This window comes from Oryzias melastigma, linkage group LG14 (assembly GCF_002922805.2).
Source record: "Oryzias melastigma strain HK-1 linkage group LG14, ASM292280v2, whole genome shotgun sequence".
NCBI classification, from domain to species: Eukaryota; Metazoa; Chordata; class Actinopteri; order Beloniformes; family Adrianichthyidae; genus Oryzias; species Oryzias melastigma.
This window is the reverse complement of record NC_050525.1, coordinates 18,080,941-18,101,800: the sequence shown is the minus strand read 5'-3', so window position 1 is coordinate 18,101,800 and position 20,860 is coordinate 18,080,941. Positions and strand designations below refer to the sequence as shown.

At 40.8% G+C, this 20,860-nt stretch overlaps 1 protein-coding gene across 4 annotated transcripts in view; it reads right to left on the bottom strand.

The window, feature by feature from the left end:
- Nucleotides 1–4,879: 4,879 nt before the first annotated feature.
- nrg2a (neuregulin 2a) overlaps nucleotides 4,880–20,860 on the bottom strand; it is a 57,178-nt gene continuing 41,197 nt past the window's right edge. The window contains exons 5-11 of one of the 4 annotated variants that reach the window (XM_024261464.2): nucleotides 18,222–18,280; nucleotides 14,341–14,364; nucleotides 11,980–12,082; nucleotides 11,729–11,852; nucleotides 11,504–11,631; nucleotides 9,484–9,705; nucleotides 4,880–6,016 (exon numbers count right to left, since the gene is read on the bottom strand). In XM_024261464.2, the coding sequence (XP_024117232.1) occupies nucleotides 5,362–6,016; nucleotides 9,484–9,705; nucleotides 11,504–11,631; nucleotides 11,729–11,852; nucleotides 11,980–12,082; nucleotides 14,341–14,364; nucleotides 18,222–18,280 (1,315 nt within the window). In that variant the 3' untranslated portion in view covers nucleotides 4,880–5,361. Of the gene's footprint in view, nucleotides 6,017–9,483; nucleotides 9,706–11,503; nucleotides 11,632–11,728; nucleotides 11,853–11,979; nucleotides 12,083–14,340; nucleotides 14,365–18,221; nucleotides 18,281–18,680; nucleotides 18,758–20,860 lie in introns of all 4 variants that reach the window. The other 3 variants (XM_036215202.1, XM_036215201.1, XM_036215204.1) reach the window with 3 other exon arrangements.

Here is a 20,860-nt window from a genome sequence, read left to right as displayed (position 1 = left end):
TTAAATTAAATCATAGTAAAAAAAAAAAAAAAAAAAAAAACGTCTCAGAGATCTATTTCTAAAAGACAGACCATGTAGCTTTTAGCTTTTTTGCACCTTATTATAATAACCTTATTACACAATCTTACTGAAAAGGAATAAAACTTACCCTCAAAGCTTCATCTAGTACTTCTCCTTTAGCTCCAATCAAAGCAGGAATAATTTTAATTAGTTGAATTTGCAGGAAAAACAACGTTGTACGTCCTGATAGAATATTATTGAATTCTGCAAGTGATTGTTAATCTGTTCATGTGTTCTAAAAACATGATTTGGGTACAAAATAGGCCACAAAATCTATCCATTCATTTGTTTTTTTTATTGTTAATCTGAGCGAAAAGCCTCTATAGATCCTTAAGGGATGGACCCCATTTGAATAAACAATAAAAAATAAAAATGTACTCACATTTGTAGAGACCACATACTAAAATAATTCAAAATACTATTTGTGTTAGTGAGTTTTTGCTCTCATAGGTCATTGAAATCAAAGTTGCATGTTATTTATTGATGTATTAGATGTTTCCATGGACTAAAGAGCATGAATGTGGTGTGTTTGCACATTTTGCTGCTATGTCACCATCTAGTGGTGGATTTATGTCATTACATGAACAGAAGTTTTAACTAAAAAGAGAGAATACTTGACAAAACACATGAGACTGCTACTTTCAAAGAGTTAAATCTAATGTTAAAAGCTACCTTGCATGCATTGAGGTTACTTCTACAATGATTAATACAAGTGATCTGCTTTTTGCTGGATTTGAAACAAGAATTTCCATTTGTCTGGAGTTTTTCTTACATTTCAGTGTGCAAACTTGTGTCTGTATTTAAAAAAGAAAACAAATGCTAAAGGGGAAATTATACAAGAAACCATGTTATGAAGTCATCTTTTATCAGTTGGTTGAGCTTTTTCTTTGATTTTTTTTGTTTTCCCCCTGCAGCAAACTCATCTGCTTGTATATAATTTCACAACTCAGTGCTCGCACATGATGCACTGTTTTATGTATGTCTGGCTCCACAACAGCTATTTGCTGTCTTTTATAATCCCCCAACCGCCATATTAAACAGATTTGATTTTTTTCCACGAGGTTTTATGTGCGTGCTCCGGAGACACGCTGTGCATCATCAGCCAAACACTAAGATGGATCCCAAACGCAGAGCAAAGCTCTCTTTAGAAATAATAACAACATGAAATGATACAAATCAGGATTTATTATTATTTTCATGTGAACAGGTGGATTCTTTTCTTTTTTAGTTCATTTTACAATCTAAGACCATCACTATTTTTGTTCTATCAGGAATGTGTGTGTGTTTATTGCTGAATGTTAAATGACAAACACTCGTACTAACTGGAAAAAAAACATTGCCTGCTTGTTTATTTGTATTTCTTAATTAACCATGAACCCATTTAACGACGGACATGCAAAGGGGGAGGTGTTCAACCATTTCAAGCGAGGGGTGCAATAGAGGAGGGGGCTATGAAAGGATCTGGAGGCCGCTGGACTGAGGGGGTTGAGCATCACATGTCAACTTTTGGCTTTTTTTGTTTTTTATGAATGAGGTGAAAAACTAAACAATAACTACTTTTTCTTGAGTTTCTCATCATTTTTTTTATTTGGTTTCAAAATGTAGAATGGATTGACTGTACATGAAAATCGGACTGAGTGACCCCAAACAGGACGTACCCTCTGGCTCCAATAAGCCAAAATCTCATAGACTTCTAGAGAAATGAACAGCTATTATTAATTGTCAGAATAACCATTCTTGCTCTAATACTTCTTTTTATAATGTTCTTGCTAATTCAATTTTTTTCCCCAAATTTTTTCTTTATTGCAAATATTCAAGTTATGAACCGGCCAATCAGATGTGTCAATAAAAGCATGTGGTCTCACGCCGAGCGTTAGAAGCGTTTAAATGACAGATTTCTCGCCTGCTTTCAAGTTGAAGGGATGCAGACTTTCAACAATTTACAAAAGTGGTTGCCATAGAAACGCTGACTCAGATCGACTTGGAGCAATCACTGCTTACTGAAGATGTCCGGTTCCTACATGGCGGCGTCCGTCTGTACCGTGACAAAACGGCGTCTGAATTGATGTAATTTTGTGGGAGCTGAAGTGAAGTGTTTTCCATGGATGATGTCACACTGACTCAGTCCAGTTTTCATATACAGTCAATGGAGAGTTTCGTTTTTGGACTTGGAACAGACAATCTTGGTGAAACATCCCTTATTGTTCTTTGACGCCGATCTCTTTGAACGTGCACGATACTGTAGAGACCACGCTCAGAATGTTTCCCTCTTCAATAAAAATGAACATAGTAAATTTAAAATGACGATAACCTATAAGCAGAACCTTTTCTGTAAAGTGTGTATGGTTTAAACCAGCTTGTGAAGGAATAACAATGAATAAGGAAGACTGACCAAATGGATGGATGGAGAATAACCTCTAAATCTACACTCACTTTCTGCCTGCACCTTCTAGAAAAAGGTTTATTCTAACCAGCTAAATAGAAGGTTTGCATCTTTTTGCACTCTGTGACCTCCCGACGCTTCACCAGTCCACCGCTTTCCTCTGGTTTACTTTGTTTTTCGTGTGTTCATGGGGGTGTAGAGAGTTTTGGTAAACTATGTTTGCATTTGATTTCCAGGAACTTCATTTGTAGGTAAATGTTTAAAGAAGAGACTGGAGAGGTGAAAAAAATAAAAAATAAATAAAAGGAAGGTAGAGTTGATTAGGAACTCCTGAGACACTGTGTGTGACCTTTGACCCCAGCCACAAAAACAGCCATTTTGGATGAATTCCTCCATGACTGGAAGTGTTTCTTGGACTCCAGGATCAATCGAGCTGCTGTAAACACATCAATCGATGACCCGCACAAAAACACAACATCCACTCCCACTGAAATGTTCCGCTCGTACTCCTAAGATACATTCACACCATCGTTCATGAACACACTTTTAGCATGGTGTTCACACTAGACAAGCAGGGAGGGGCTTCTTCTTCTTGTTTTTCTACTGTTTACCAGCGCATGTGCGCCACCTACAGTTGGAAGAGGTTTGGTGCGAAACCGGTTCAAATCTGGCTCCAGGCTTTTTCTTCCTCAGCTCTATTCCGATATATTACAGACATGGTGTCATAGACCGTACTGTATTCTTGAACGCTCTTTGAAGATATGGTGTTCACTATCTGATACCTCTAAGTTAGACACTATGCCTACTATTTTTTTTTTTAAATCTGTAAATATGAAGTCGAGGATTTCATAAAAAGAAAATCTAATCAATATGAGCATTTCACATTGTTTATTTATCACTCAACTGTGTTCTAATGATAAAAACTTTGAAAAACTTGCATGTAAACAATTTTTTCACGCAAAAAATGTTGAAACACAATGCATTATGGTCTATATTTACCAATACACACTGGTTTCTCGCAAAGACTTCTGTGAAATTTCAAGCGCACTCAATTTTGGAATTGTAGATTCAGAAAGCACTACAAAAATGGCAAACTCACTAAATAGTGACTGGGGGTCCCCAAACTTTTTTTGTTTTTTTTCTTATGTGGGTTTGTAGGCTAACAGAAAAAGTTTAACAATCACAGCCTCAACTTAAATATTTATGTCTTTCCAGAAAGCCATTCATAGCCAAATTTTAAATAATTCATTTCTGTAATCTTTATATAAAACTTTTTACTAAAACATTGTAAAAATTAAACCGCTAAATAGTCTATCCTCTCCAATCACAGTTCAGACTGCAGAAGGGTGGAATAAAAAGTCATGTTCTATGTGAGTCTCGATCGACCAGATTGAGAAAAAAAACAAAAAAAATCATGCATCTCTGATAGTGTTTGGGTGGCAGGCCAAATGTAGGGGAGGGCCGGATTCGCTATATAGGGAGTAGTAAAGCAATTCGAGCATAGCCGTGGACTTTTCATTGGAAGCAGTCGCTCAAATTCATATTTTCGTAGCGTAACGACGGAGATGTCACTGAAAATACTCGCTCTTTGACATACCGTCACTCGTCAACCGTTTATGAGAATCAGCTGATTCACATGGAGAAACGTGGATTTTTATATCAACTTTGCATCGATTAGTAACGTAGAGGGTCGTTTTCTCCACTTTTAAATCCGTTGGAATCACATTACTTGCGTTTGAAGAGTAAGCTAGAGCACTGACATAAAAAGGTTAAATCTGGACCAGGGGTGTCCAAACGTTTTTGCTCAAAGGGCCAAAATCTATATGGGAACCCGGTTCGCGGGCCAAATGAAAACACCAACCTAGGATCCTAATGAGAGGCGTGGAGCTGGTCTTTTGACGTCATCCGTTTGCCGATGTCGCTCCATCTTGGCTAGCTAAAAAAGGTCGATAAGTGACCAGGAAGGGTACTGGGAATTTATAACACAAAAAAAACACCCAAGGCTGACTCACTTGGTGGTTGCTTTACCCGTAGCAGCAGGCAAAGAAAGAGCTAACAGCGCCGCCTGGAGGCTGAAAGTATATTACAGCCGTAGATCTTTTGGAACATCATAGAGAATCGATGGGAAGCGAGTAAGGGGTTTTAACTAAACACTCCACGGCTTCTGCAGCCACAACTTGGCGGGCTGAAAGATAACCTTTGGTGGGCCAAATTTGACCCACTTTGGGTACCGATGATCTAGACACACACACACACACATGTACAGGCATTCACACACACAATCAACCAAAAGCAGTCTCCCACTCCGCTCTGTTCCTTTATCCTGGCAGACTTTAGTCAGAGGATCATCTACATCGTACACTGGATTCATCAGGCGTTCTATTACATCTCAACTTATAAACCCTACAGGCGAATCATATGAATGTAAACATACACTTTAGGTTGAAAAGGTTTATATTGCGTGATATGGGAAGGGTTATGCTCCAGTGGGGATACACACTTCTCAAAGAATGCCGTTTGGAAAGAATGTGAAACAGGAAATTAAAGAGGACAGAAAAAACATAAATGTGTATAAAAAAATGAGGAGTCCATATAAGAAAGGCTACAAAAACCTCCGATCGCCCCCTGGCATCAGCAAACAGCAAAAGGCACCACAATATTACTCTATTGTTTTTTTTTTGTTTGTTTTTTTTTCTTTTTTAAACATTGTGAAAAAAACCAGCACATCTTTTTATGCTGAAAATCAAACGTACATATAAATAGAGCTTTCCCTATAAAAAAGTCTTTGCTGTTAGCTAGTAGACAAATGAAAATAAATATATACTTAATTTCTTTAGAATATTTGTCAGTTATATAAAATACTTTTCATAGATGCAGGTCTATACTATGTTGATTTCTGTTGGTTGGTTGAACACTCTTTAGTGGGGAGTATTGTCCGCTTTGGGACGTGAGTGCGTCAGTCTCGTATGCATGTTCCCGTGCCCGCTCTGCCGCCCCGACGAGTGAGAAGTCCGACTGTCCACGGGCCTGTAGATGGTGGAGGGCTCGGCGTTCATGTTCTGCATACTGAGGAAGGGCGTGCTCTCGCCGTCCTCCTCCGACTCGCTCCCCGTTAGGCAGCTCCGAGACCCAAAGTCTTGAGATGCCTCATACCCGCGGGGCGCCACGTGGCCGTTCAGTCTGGATCGCCGCCAGCGCCGGCCGCCGCTTCCGCCAGACCCGCTTCTCTTTGGTTGCTCTCGGGAGGAGAGGTACTCCTGGGTGGTCTCGTAGTCTTCATCCTCGGCCAGCTGGTAGGGGCTGGAGGGCAGGCTGCCCCGGCTGTTGTTCAGATAGGTGCGGCGCTGCTGCCGGTAGGGCTCTTGGCACCGGGCGTCGTGCATGCGCACCGGGTATCGGCACAGTAGGGGCTGGTCGTCCTCCAGGGGGTAGGGGTTGTGTACGGCGGGAGGGAGGGACATGGCGTGGTTGGCATTGGGGGACGTGATCTGGAAGGTAGGCACCTGCAGGGGCAATGAGTAATGGAAATCCACCGGGGAAAGGCGGGCTGGTGTTGTCAGGGCTGACACGTACCTGTGGGAAAACACCGAGAGGAGATGAAGATTAATCGCAGAAGAACAAAGCTGGGAGCAGGAAAGAGGAGTGTAGGAGAAGGCATTTTCTCAACTGAATAAACATCACACCCTGTGTGGAGACTGAAATACTGGGAGGGAGGAGCTACTGGATCCATCCCACTCAGGTTCACTGTCTAGAATGTCTGTTCAAACTCCATCTACAGTCAATTATTGACCGTCACTCCGCCTGGTAAACTAAAACCATCATCATTATCCATTGTTGTCGTTTAAAAATGACTGCTAGGAAGGTTTTTGCAACAGGTCACAAGTTCATTTGAGACTCTGAGAGGGGAATGGCAGACAAATAGGTGCCTTAAAGTCACAAACTTTTAAATCTGGAAACCAGTAAGAGGACGAATTCTCTGATAAATCTTCATATCAATCTTCACAGAAGAGGATTTGGGGTCAAAATTACAGACTAATGTGACTATTAAAGACAAAAAACATTTTCAAGTGTTGTATACTTTATTATTGCTCAGTGTAAGGTGTCCAGTTTCTGCTTACAGAGAAACCTGTCCTGCAGATACTGTGTTTATCAGTATCGCTGACTCAGCTGTGGTGGTGCAAGTAGGGTTAGCTGTGAGGCTAAAAGTATTGTTGACTTTTTTAGCAGTAATTTTCTCTTAAAAGTTTACACACTCAGACACAAAGACGTCAAAGACCCACTCCAACGGAAATGGTGTTTTAACGTGTTCTCGATGTTTTTCTCATGATGGATGCATGTTTGAAGAAAACTAAGATTATAGTTGCAATTCTGAGTAGTTCTTCATTCAAACTGTTGTGAATCAGGAGTACACAAAAAAAATCAGCATATTTATGATGCTCCATTCTGATACCTCCACTTGTAGATGACTAGATCCATTTACGTCTTCGTTTCCCATCTGGCTCAAAACTGTACAGCAGGATAGTTTTAATATTGCTCGCCATTTTTGCCACACTAGTATTCTTAGGTTGGGGGTGTGAGGGGCTGTAAGCTAGTGGGAGAACGTGTAAGCAAAAATATTCTCACTCCTAACTCTCACTCCTGGCTGCTCGTAAAATCAAGGGTCTGTAATCCTTGGGATACGGTACCAGATGTGGTACTGGACACGGGCTGGTCTTTGGGACACGTCCAGTACTGGTAACCAAACCCAGTACCAGTATCCTAACCCAGTACCGGCCTGCGTCCAGGCCTGGTAATGGTTTGCTCCCTGTATTGGTTCGCGTCTATGCCCAGTTTGCGCCTGGTACTGGTTCGGGTCGAGTACCGCATATGGTGCCGGGTTAGGTTCTGAGTTAAAATACTGGTGCGTTCCGCGTCCCGGTACTGGACCGGTTCCGGTTCATGGATTTAATAGAAACAGCCACCACGTTAAAAAATGACAAGTTGGGGACTCCCAAAACGTCCAAAAGTGACACGGAGGGGTCCCTAACCGACCGTCCACATGTGACGACTTGGGAGTGAGAATGTGTTGTGTGAACAGAGAGCTCTCAGAAACAGGGAGGGGACAGGGGGTTGCTCCGCCCACAACTAAAAAGTGAATTTCTAAACAACTACTGTACTGCCACTCTGCAGAAACTATGTCCTAGAAAAGGTCAGTTTTTGTTTTTGTTGTAACTAAGAAACTACACTTTTAAAACATATCAGACTCTCAACTCCTTTTAAACAAAGTCTTGGTTTTATCAGCAGCAGTGCTGTCCACATTTTTAAAAGGTTGATTCGCTGTGTGTTTTTTATTCTTTTGATCTGTCCCTGTGTTTTTAAACTGCTTTATGTAATTTTTATTTTATTTTAGTTTTATTTGTGGGATCTCATTCACATTGTACGTAATTGTAGAACAAAAAAAAAAGCCCAGCTAAGGACAAATGCTGCAGACTAGCTATGATTGAAAGCATTGAGATTGAGGGGTGGGACTGCTGTTCACAGTGTGTCTATGTTTTTATATCTATCCTTATTCAATAAATACATTCGATCACTGTTTTCTGAGGCTGAGTTTTTGTTTCTGATGAGTTGTGTGGTTCAGTTGCAGGACTTGAATGTCCAGAGATGAAGATGTTCTGCTCGGCTGACAGTTTATCCAGCAAAATAACCAATTCCAGAACTATGAAAGTGATGAAACCAAGACATGATAAGTGTTTTCAAATCTACTGTCAGCCACTAAGGTGGTGGTGCAATCATGATAAGGGCTTTTTTTGTAGCAACTAGACCTAAACATCTGGAAGTGTCCATTAAACTCTCGGGGAAGGCCATCTGTCTGATGTAAGCTGTCATGCTAATGGACAATAATCCCAAACAGCAAATCCACTAAAGCCTGATGGGAACATTGCTGTGGGACCCAATGAGAGTTGTGTCTGCTAGCAACAGCATTTAGGGAGAAGTGAAACTTCATGGTGTTTTCGGGAACTCAGAGCTGAAGTTCTTCTGAACTTTTCTTTCAACAAATAAAGACACGGTCTAATGTGTTGTATATTGTCTTTACACCAGCTCCTATGTAGGTAACTGTAAACCTGAGAGGAGCCAGATGATTGTGTTATTGTGTTTTGATACATAAAACCTTAGAAACACTTTTTTTTACGTGATGGTGCATTCTTGTTGACTTGATCCTGATGGATCTATTCTAAATATTGTTGGATTGTAATTATGCGTTATAATCTAAGAGATCATCTGTAAAACAGTCATGTGTTGATCCAGATTTTCTCTGTGTAGTGCGTCTGGAGTCTTTTCCTCTACATCTTTCAGTGCGTAATTACTTTATAAGTGTGTTTACTCAAAAAGAAATAGGGTGAGAAAGAATAAGAAGTATGGTCTATTCACAACTAAAAACTCCCAGCCTGTTTTTCCAGGAGACGTGTTGACGCAGCAGATACCACTCATGCACCCAAATCCCCAAATTTCCTCCAGGTTTGCTGACAGTCCTCGGCCATGAGATGGAGTGGAATTTCAAACATCAGCGGTATGTCAGGAAGTCATTCTGGCGTTTTGGGGACTCACTGATACAGACTGACATATCTAGAGGTGTTAGTTGGGTATTTACAGAACTAAAAATGTGCTTGGAGAGAGACTTTTATAGGAAAGTTTTGGAGGAAAAACAGAGCAATTGTCAGAATAACCATCTTCTTGCTCATCCTAATATTTTTTTTCATATTTAGTTATAAACTGATGAGAGTGGTTGCCATAGAAACTCAGACTGACTCTGACCAATCCCTGCTTACTGATGTTGTCTGGTTTCAACATGGCAGCATTGGTATCGTGAAAAAATGGTGACTGAATTGACTTCATTTGGTTGAAACTAGAAATTAGTCACTTTTTATGGGTGACATCACACTCACTCGGTCCAGTTCTTTTATACAGTCGATGGTGTTTTATCACTGATTCTTGTATTGGCCTATAGAAGCTCTCAGTTATAAAAAGCAGTCTGATGTTAGCCACCGAGGTCTGCTTCCCACCTTTCGCTGTGCGGAGAGTCTCGCAGCGAGTCGAACGAGTCCCCGTACTGCAGTCTCGGCCGGTGGGGGTCAGAATAACCACAGTGTGCAGCTCGCCGGGCCCGCGCCTCCATGCATGCGGGACTGCTGCATTTACTGGTCCCCACAGATGATGACATCATTCCCGGGGAGTCCGAGAGGATGCTGTCAGAGCGTTCGAGGCTCCATGTCCGCTCCTCGTGTCTGACAAATAAAGAAGGTGTTAACATGGATACACCCCACTGTTTCCCGGCGAACGTCCCCTCCTCTTCGAGACGAACAACAGACAGTGACCAGCTCTGGTTCTAATTAACCTATTCCGCTCCAACTCTACAATAGCAAAGATTTTTTTGAGATGATGCTTTTTTTTAATTTGACCATCACTTTATAAACAGATTATTTGCTCAAAGAGTAGGGTTTAGTTTTTTTAAAGGGGTGGAGCTAGAACATTTGTAGAAGGCCTTTAAAAATGATATTATCAGAAGTACAGAAATACGTATTTATAACAGTTTACTTTTTTTTAATTTATTAAGAGTGATTATGCTTAGAGAAGGTTTTGGAGAAGATTTCTTAATATTTGTCAATCATGAGGCTATTATCGACTCAAAAGTTTTGGGGGGGGGGACAGTTGGGCCCCCTTGCCCCCCTGTAGTGCCGCCCCTGATTTTGATCCTTAAGGGGATTAATGTACTTCAATCTAATCACAATCATCCATCCATCTATTTTCCGAACCTGCCGAATCCTTTTTGGGGTCGCAGGGCTTCTACAACCAACCCAGCTACTATTGGGTGAAAGCGGGGTACACCCTAAATAGGTCGCCAGATCGTTGCAGGGTCACACACTCACATGCACACCTAGATGCAACTTAGAGGTTTAGAGTTTTTAGACTGTGGGAGGAAACCGGAGTGCCAGCCGGGATTGGAACCGGCACCTTCTCGCTGTGAGACAAGAATGCTAACCACTACACTGTTCAGCCCTGACGGAAACATCAAAATCTGCTTAAGCTTTGAAGTAATTTACTTAATGCCGATCTGGTTGAAGAGGTTAAACACAGAGAAAACAGATGAAGAAAATGTTTTCATGTCAAACCTTGATGTGAACTCAAAAGATTCCAAGTTTAATAGCAGAAGCGAAATTAGCGTAAGGAACATTGGTAAAAAAAAAAAAAAAAACTCTAAAATGTCATAAACTGTGCTCTAAATACTTCAAGAACTACTAAAACTATTGGAACAGTGGCTAACTATTTGAGAACATTTCAATGTTTTTTTTTTAGAAAATCAGAGAAATAATGCTTAAAAAATTGAAGAACATTTGCAAAAGAAAACAGCAAATAAGTGTAAAATTAATGTTTCATTTCAAATCATTTAGTGTCTAACTGGTTAAGTAAACAAAACATGAGTTTTTGAAAGCAAAGAACAAATTAAAGTTTAAATGTTCAAATGAGATTAAACTCTTGTAGTTTGATGAGGTTCTTATTCTTTAGGGAGACACTTTTTGAAGAATTTAAGTTTTTTTCATCGTAAATATCAACACAAATCAAACATCAAAACTATAAAAGTCAGGAAATCAAAAGTAGAAGCAGAAATCTCCTAAAAGTAGCTTAAATTTTGCTTGGCTGAATATTTTTGTGCTAAAAAACGTGTGAGAGAATTATCAGAGGATCTCAAAGCTCAAGCATTCAGGACAAAAAGAAGAGATGTGTTTGACCAGATAACTACGGGGGTCCTGAAGCGCAAATCAAACCAACGACAGTTAAAAAAGTAAAAGAAAAACAAAAAACAAAAAATTAATTTTCAACCAGAAACCAAATTCCAGAAAAAAAAATGAAACCCTATCGGAAACCAGGAAAGGTAGGTAGTTTGGAACATTACTGATTGGATGATGACATTTGAGTTTCTTTAAATGTGTTTTCAATGTTCACATACAAATAAAAGTTTTATGATTAGAATGTTCCAGGTCCAGTATCACTTCATGCATAAAATCTTTAGGTAGAAATGCTCACCGGTGAGTGGATGAGTGGGCTCGCGTGGAAGAATTGTGAGATCTGGAAGAGGTGTGACTGGCGGGGAAGGATCCCTCTGTCGCAGGCCGTATGACTCGTTCCGTCGCCGAAACGTTTTTTGATATGTACTGTTTGAAAACAAACAGATATATTTTTATTAGTCCAGCTTTTAAATCTTAGTTGTTAATTTAGATGAATTTATTGGATTTTTTCTTAAAAACTCACATCTACCATTGGGATTTCTTCGGGGCCGGGTCCGGGGTGATTAGGTCCATTAGCAAGGTTACGGTTGGGATGTTCGGGACACATGTTTTGCCGCAGATGATTGTGCATGTTCCTTCTTTGTTTCCTGTTAAGCAGTCATATAATTAAACTTCTTTTCCCTTATTCTCAAGATTAAAAACATAATAGAAAGGAAGAATTGTAATGAAGCTAAGGAAAGTGTTAAATTGATCTCCATGGTGTGCAGAACTTACTTGGTTTTACAGTAGGCGACCACACACACGATGCCCACCACCAACAGAGCCACACAAATACCCGTGATTGTCAGGACTCTTTTCTGGTAAAGTTCCTCTGCCTCTGTCAACATCACACCCACAGATAGACACACACCCACACACCAAACAGAGAAAAATGACAGGAAATAATTAGCGCCTTCAAGGTGATTGCACATCTAACTTTTTTGTGTAAATCCTGAACAATAATTCAATAACTAAAAAGCTGTCAAATAAAATCATCAAACTCTTTCCTCACACTGCCACAAATGCACCAGTGGTGGGGGAAAGAGTTTAGCAATGAGCAGCAAGGAATTTGGGAAATTTCAATTTTAGGAGATTAATTCTATCTAGCTGAATATCCAACAGAAGAAAAAATAACCAATTTGACAAATGTGGACCCTGGCGTTAGCATGATTTAAGACTATGGTCACATATCCCAAAATGCCACCGTGCAGCGACCTAAATACAAGTTTTTTGGCACATTCGGCATATGGCCGCGGAGGTTTAAAGAAAAAAGTTTAAGGATGATTTTATGGTAAAAGTTAACATCTGTCTCTGGCCGCCCGGGTACATTTTGAGATTGAGCGGTGGGAGTCCAGTAACAGGCGGCGATGACACCATTACAAATCATGTGACAGCTTGGCAGCTCGGATCACCGGTAGCTCTGACTGGATGATGTGTAAATGTGATTGAACGGCGGGTGTCCATATCAAGTGCCAGCCGCCATTCTGCACACCTGACTGCTGCCTGATTGACGTCTAGCTGCCACCTGACTGTCATCTGTCTGCTGCCTGACTGCCACCTGACTGATTGACGTCTGACGGCCACCTGACTGCCGTCTGACTGCCACCTGACTGCCGTCTGACTGCCAGCTGACTGTAGCCTGACTGCTGCCTGACTGCCACCTGACTGTATCCTGACTGCCACCTGACTGCCATGTGACTGCCATCTGACTGCCACCTGACTGCTGCCTGACTGCCACATGACTGCCGTCTGACTGCCACCTGACTGCTGCCTGACTGCCACCTGACTACCGCCTGACTGCCACCTGAATCCCACCTGACTGCTGCCTGACTGCCACATGACTGCCGTCTGACTGCCACCTGACTGACACCTGACTGCCGTCTGACTGCCACCTGACTGCTGCCTGACTGGTGCATGACTGCCACGTCACTGCCGTCTGACTGCCACCTGACTGACACCTGACTGCTGCCTGACTGCCACCTGACTGTAGCCTGACTGCCACGTGACTGCTGCCATCTGCATCCATGACCACGGCAAAGATTTTCAAAAAAATCAAGCAGCGGCGTGAAATTTTGAAGATTCTGCCGATGACCTCTCATTGTACGATGGCAATTGTATTTGTGACCGTAGCATAAGTCAAGAATTGGCTGCTCAGAGTTGCCATTCATTCACAAAAGTTACTAAACAAAAACATTCAGTAAGTACAAAGGTGGAATCTTAAAAAAAAACTGATAAAACAATGAATTTTTAAATAAAACATCATTAATATGAAATGAGAGGTGCCTTTACTTTTCCAGAAAAGAGCTTAATAGGTCTGAGGATGAAGCGGAGGCATTCTTTCGTCATCTATGATTGTAGCATTCATCCGTTCATAGTACTTATTGATTTTAGTTGTGTTTTTTTTATGTATTTATAATTTCTGAAAGAATGCCATCTGTATATCTTCTGTCCTCTTAAACAACAAAGCCCTTTGTTGGAAAAAAGTAGTAGAAATTAGAGGAGTAAGAAGAAGAAATTGGAAGAAATGGCCAACAGAAGGAAAGATAGAGAAGCATGCTTGCAAGAAATAAAAAAGTCATTTGGATCAAACAGATGTCATGATTCAAGGTTACGATTCGGATTTGCTAACAATGAGTGATTAAAATCAAAAGATGAAGATCACTGTTGTAAATCAAAAGAAAGCCATGGCATGTCAAAGGAAAAAACAAAGACTAAAGGGATGAGGCTGCAGACTGGGATAATGGGAGATGTTTACTGAGGAAAAGACGTGGGCGCTACAAACATGACATGTCATGCTTCGTACAGGAGGGGGGGATGATCAAGGTACGCTACCGTGAGTTAAAAGTTCTTTTTCAAATCACACGGGTGAGAGGTGGAGATCACATCCATGTTAATGATGTTGAATGGAGGATGCACTGATTGAGAGTCTGTCATTTGGATCGGTTATGGCATGATCGCTCAGGAGATCGACTGGTTAATCAGGGAGCAACACGGTTCACAGATCACACCACAGGCCGAGCACGGGACATTTCCAAACGAAACGACGTCGTAGGAGCTATAAACTAGGTCTGAGAATCAAAATGGATGTTTCCATACCCATAAATTCAATCCCAAGATGCTCTGCCATTGCAGAGGGTTGAGAGGTGGAAGAAAAAACAGCAATAAAAACAAGGAGAAGAAGAAACACACCAGGTTAATACAGTGGCACCTTCTGGCATGTACAGCAGTGGAGTAAACACACTTTGGTACGACTAAGACAGCAAAAACGTGTCAGTTACCATTTTAGACCAGACACCAGCATGCAGCACACTTTCAGTCACACAAACCCGGACAAACCTCAGCAGCATGCACACAGGTACGTTTCTATTGATCTACATGAACAATCCGCTGCATGGTCCTCTCTCAGCTGCATGTGTCAACACAGTGTTGCTGACATTTGCTGGAGGTTTTGTGCCACAAAGGGGCCACTTAGTTATATAAGAAAACAAAATCCTCCAATAGCAAAAAAGGATACAACCCGCTCTTGTTACATCTGCATGAGGAAAATATGCGTCATCCACAGAGATTACCTGTGCTTTCAGTTTTCTGCTCCCTGCAACAGTGTCAGTTCCCCGCCACACCCATCACATGAACGGGCAAGTTGAGCGGTTGGAATCTGTGCTGTGTTGGAATAATATTGCTGAATATGAAGAATTATAGCTGGACTTTATATTCTCTGGCAGAGGGAGGCCACGGGGATGTTGTACCAACTAGCAGAGTCCATAACTCTGGCATCCCACTTGCTGTACTTGGGCTAAAGCACGTCTCTGCTGTTCTTATGACAACACACTCTTATTAATCTAGAAGCTCTAGTTGCTGTGGGGGGAGACCTGTTTGGAAATATGCAGTGAATGTGTGTGTCCAGTGGTGCCTCCGAGTCACTGTGAGTTCACATGATGACACATAAATAATGACTTAAAATTACCTCATTTTCCTTTTTTGTGTAGATTTATCCTATCGGAATGTATTTCGCACTATAAGGTGCACTTAAAAGCCTAATTTTTTCAGTAGAATGACAATGCGCCTTATGAATTGATTAATTCTACTGCTATCAAGGTGTAATAACACCAGTGTGGCTAATGTAGCATTGTTGTACTGTGTTTTTTTACGTGTTCCTGACAAGTTCGGGAGTTTGCATAGTCACAATAACTTGTATTTTAGCCATATCGTTCTCTTTTGTGTGTTGCAAACAAAGTTGGGTGTTACTGTAAATATGCTAACGCAGCTAGCATGTAGCCGTCTCTGACTGTGTTTTTTTTTTTTTTTTTACCTGATGCTAACAAGTAATTAGTAAAAATGTTTTTTTTATAACACAACAAGACAACATACTGAGAGAATTTATGCGCGGCCTATTTCTGGTGTTCAAATACTTTTATAATTCACGGGTCAAAAATGACCCATACGACAATGTCTGTACCCTAGTGATGAAACATGTAAACATAAAAAAAAAACTTGACTTTAATGATGGAGTCACTTTAGGAAAAGTCATCAAAGTTGGAAAAGGTGGGTTTTTTTATCTACAACGAAACATGGTAGTGGGTCATTTTTGACTACTTTAAAGATCTACCACATCTCAGTGCAATTGGTCATTTATAATTGTGCGCGGCAGTAGTTTCTGTGCATACTTTGGGATGGGGCATAAATACTATCCTTGATGCAGATGCACAGCTGCGCTGAAGTCAAACAGTGACTGCAGGAAAAAGTGCTCCCACACATTAGTGCCTGCTCTGCCAAAAAAGACAAGTAATTTCAGCAGAGTGCATAGCATAGCGAGATTAAATTACTTGTAGTTGGGAATGGGAGTTTTGCAACGGCTTTGTGTGAACACACAACAAAAACCACATGAAACATGTGGACGTCGGTCTGCGTCGCTGTGAGCCGCGGCTCTAACAATATTGTCTGAAGGACTGAAACAACACAGACTAGCTAAGATGTTGGACGGCATCCAGTAAGAAGCCAAAACATGTCTTGCTGATTATATATCTAATTTCATGCCATACTTTATTTAATCTTGTCTGTTTTTTATAATGAAATCAGGGTTAGGCAACCTAAAATTTCAGTTAATCCCACCTCCAATCAAAGAGAAACACCTCGAGGGCAGGTTTCTGTGAAACAGCCGCTCTTAACAAAACTTCCTCCTTGAGTAATTTAGCAGCTGATGGATGCTTTTGTTATGATTCCCTGTGGAACCAAGTGGGACCGATTTCTCTCACGCTAGCAGAATAGAGCTGTTGTGCTGTTTGACATATTCCTCCCATATGTGTTGTGAACTAACGCAGGCTTCCAGATTTTTGGGTTGGTCTGCATTGATTAGCAATCAAAGAGAGTTTGTTGCAAATGAGTGTAAAAGGGTAACAGACGTTGGGATCTTGTTGCATCTTGTGTTGTGCTTTGTGATTTATTTCAGGTGGGCTTGCTTGCTTTCTTCGCATTGATTATTTGAAATGACTATTTTAACGAAATTTGCAGCAAAAAATTCTGACTATTAAGACCCACTTTAAAGGGTAACCAAACCTTAAATCAAATTTTTTGGCTGTTGACCTCTACAAATGGGGCTTTAAAAGTGCTGTCTGTTGATCATTGCCAAATTTTTAACAAATAAAAAATACATGTTTAATTCTTGATCTCTTGTTATTCCTTTGGTCCGCCTAGTGGTTAAATTGCGCATTGCGGTCATTTCTTTAAAGTGTAACCAAACTCTAAATCAACTTTTTTTGGCTGTTGACCTCTACAAATGGGGCTGTAAAAGTACTGTCACTGCCAAAATGTTTGAAATAAAAAAAATTGTTTAATTTTTGAAAATATAGTCAAAAACCATCTGTCAGCTGCTACAGGTTGAATGGAGGTATTACCGTTGAATTTCGTGATTGGTTAAATTATTTAAGTCCCAGGTTATTATCTGCAGCTCCAGTAGTGATAACAGCCCTGTGCCCCAGCCTCTCCCCTCTGACTGGATTTTCAAATTTCGGCTGTGGGTGGAGTCAGCCTCCAACTTCCCTGTTTGGTCACTCTTTAATCTATTGAGCTAAATTGTTCTTTCAATTAGGATTATGCAGTTTTTAGCCAAAATTTTGAAAAACAATTGTCATTTTCTAGGACATAGTTTCTGCAGAGCGACAGAAGTTTACTAGAATTTTAAGTTGGCGCAGAGTAATCCCGCCCCCCCCTTCCCGTCTCCATTGTTGGGAGCTCAGAGCAGCATATTTTTGACAAATAGGCTCTTTTTCAAGCTGAATTTTTTCATTTACTCCTGATTCACAATGACTTGAATAATCCAAAATGTAAATTTAAGCTTCTTTATATTGTACAATCCATCATAAGATAAATGCTACATTAGGATGTTAACCCTTTAACACCTGAGGAATTGTCGGCTTAAACACAAAACAACTGTAACTTTTCAACTGTTAACACGATCGACGTAATTCCAGTAGATTGTATTGCGATCTACTAGACGCTTCAACGTACACACCTGTTACCTGGAGCTAATTGTTTTGTCCTGGCCTTGAAGCCATGGATTACCTCTTGTAAGAATAAACATGCCCGCACATCTGCAGCTGGTTGCATAAAAAAGGCACCATATTGTAAAACCCTTGAGCCGTTGGACTGTGTTGTCACATGCAGCCTTGAATATACCGAACAACCTTGCGTCCTCACAGCAACCACACGGAGACCACAACTATTTGCTGGCAGGTTTATGGTGAGCTCCTGTTCTGAGGCTGTGCATGCAACGCTCTGTGAGTTACAATCAGAGCACACGCGCTTACATGCAGACCAAACACAGGAACATACTCGATTGATCTAAGCCCGGCTTGTGAATGAGTCATTAGGAAAAGATGCAGACACAACTATTAAGTAATAACCAGAAATTGAACAGTCGCTCTACACCCAGCATGCACGCACACACTCTGACACAATGACAGAAGAGAAAGTTGACATACGGTAGAAACTGGCCATAACGTAGGTTTGACAGCGATCACCAGTAAAGTCATTTGGACACCTGATGGAAAGAAACAAAGCCACAGAAATGGAGGGAAGAGGAAAAGGAGGGTGGTGGACGAGTGACAAAAAAAAAAAAAAAGATTCAAGAGTGATGAAGAGGAGTATGCATAAAAAAAAGGTAAGACAGAGGGGAGGGAGGGAGAGAGGGGGGAGAGAGACACAGAGTTAGAACAACAGCTCAACCACAGGCAGCAGAAGCAGAGCGTTCCCATGGATGACACCACCACGTGTGCATGGTGAGGTACACAGCTCATTGCGTGTTGACCTGAGAAGGAGAAAGGAGGAGAAAGAAGAAGAGAACTGGGGTAGCGGGGGGAGGGGGGCCAGCAGGAATCCACTGAGGAGATCCAGTGAAAACCGTGCCGCTGTTCTCAGCTGTTCATAGAACATTAACATACGTTTGTCAGGTTTGGGCATGTACGACCGCAGGGGCTCAGTCTGTAAGCATCGCGGGCCAAAGTATCCGTCCGGACATCTAGGAGGGAGCAGACATGTGTTATGAAAAGGAAAACTGAGAAAGTGAGGTGCGTTACAAGTTTCATGGACTCGGAGACCTTTGGGTCACGCACGAGTCAATGATGTTAAAAGAGCATAAAGACAATCAAGAAGGTGTTAGAGTCACAGTATTTCCCAATTCAAACATCCAATAGGGATACAGCAAAATGAGATGTTCATGTTAATGAAAAGAGGTTTTGAGATTAAAACATATGAACCAATAATGAACTCAATATATATACAACTGAATTTAACCTTCACATCAGGGGAGTCAAACTTAATCCCACAGGGGTCCAGAATCCAAAACACACCTTCGGTCGCAGGCCGGACAGGATAAACATTTATTAAACACACTAAAACTACATTTTTAAAACTTTTAAAACTATGAATAAAAACAGGCAGGAATATTATTCCAGCATAAATCAACTAAAACCTTAAAGAACTTCAATATTTTACTCTCCATAAAACTATATTTTGGTTGTGCAGTGGTTATATTCTTTAGAGAATCAGATTTTGGTCTAGTCTATTACTAGATCTATAGGGGTGTAATGATTGCTCAACACAATCGATGAATAGATTTCTATTCCTACGATCCAATCAGATCGCTATTAACCTATACCGTCATAAAATGGTCTAAAAATTAAATAAATATTATTAGATGCTGGAAAGTGCGGCTGGGTGGCTCAGTGGGCTAGGTGAAGGGGTGGCACGCAGGAGCCCTGGGTTCAATTCCCAGGGTTGTCCACTGATCCCCACCCAGGTTGGGTTGGAAGGTTGGAAATTACTGTGAATACGCTAACATGGCTAACGTGTAACAGTGTCTGACTGTGTTGGATCTGGTCGTCAGAAAAATCTTTAGCAACAGTTGCTAGCGTTGTTAGCTCCTGTCGCTTCACAGGACAAACGGAAGATATTACTTAGAAGTACATAGATACGAACAAATGTTCAATAAACTTGTTCAGTTAACATAGACAAAGGACTAAAGATATAGACAGTGGATGTAAAAACATATTTTTGGCACAAATGGAACCACATACGGCCCAGACTCAGCCAGACTTTGGTGCCCCCAAGGTAAATTGAGTTTGAGAACCCTGATCTGTTCAGTCCAAAAACATCTAAGTGGAAGAATCAAGTCACGTTCACCCACTAAATGTGCAACCTCACAATGTTTTTTTTGCTTTGATGTTTTTGAAAGTCAAATGATTTCAAGCATCCTGTTCCGTCACATCCCATTTTGCAACTAAAACAGAGATCAAACAGAAGCAACACAGATCTCGTGTCAATTCTGTCTTTTTTGCATTTCCTTGTTGAATTTTAATGAATAAATACAGGGAAGTACAGTTGGGAGTGTTTCCCCCCAGTGGAGCCGGTGGAATCCCAGCAATCACCAACAAATGTTGCAGTCTTTTTTTTTTTTTTACCTGTATTTACCAGCACCAGATGGGAATTAAATTACAAACAATTAACCCTGAAAAATGAGGAAAAGTAGAATATAAAAAGCCCAACAAGAAGAATATATTGTTTTGGTACATCTTTGTCATTTTGTATCTGAAATCATGTTCTTGTTATGGACCTATTTCCAGGCCACCAGCATTCCACTCACAGCCACAAGTAGACCACCAACCTGACAAAGGTCATTGGTGGTGATTTACTAGTTTCACACAAGGTCTCCCAGGAGCACCATAACATTCAGCATTAAATTACTCATCCTGAGTGATGGTGTGTATCTGGGGACAGCACCACCAATACACAAAGGAAACTTGGCTGAAAGATGAAAGAAATAAACCAGCAGCGTATAATTCAAATATCAGAGGAGCACACAAATATCCACAGTGGTGTAGAAAATAAACATGTGACATTTAGGAGGAAGTAAGTGTTTAACCATGTGTGGGAGGTTGTCAGGCAGGATCTAGTCTTCCCCCCCCAAAAAAAAAAAAACACAGCCCTTCTATTCTGACAGCCATTGAAAGATATGAAAATACCACCCCTGTATTTTTGTTCACAAAGAGCTCTATTAAATTTTTATTTCCCTTTAGTAATATAGAATATAGACTTTTGGATTTTGATTTGAATTTGTAGCAAA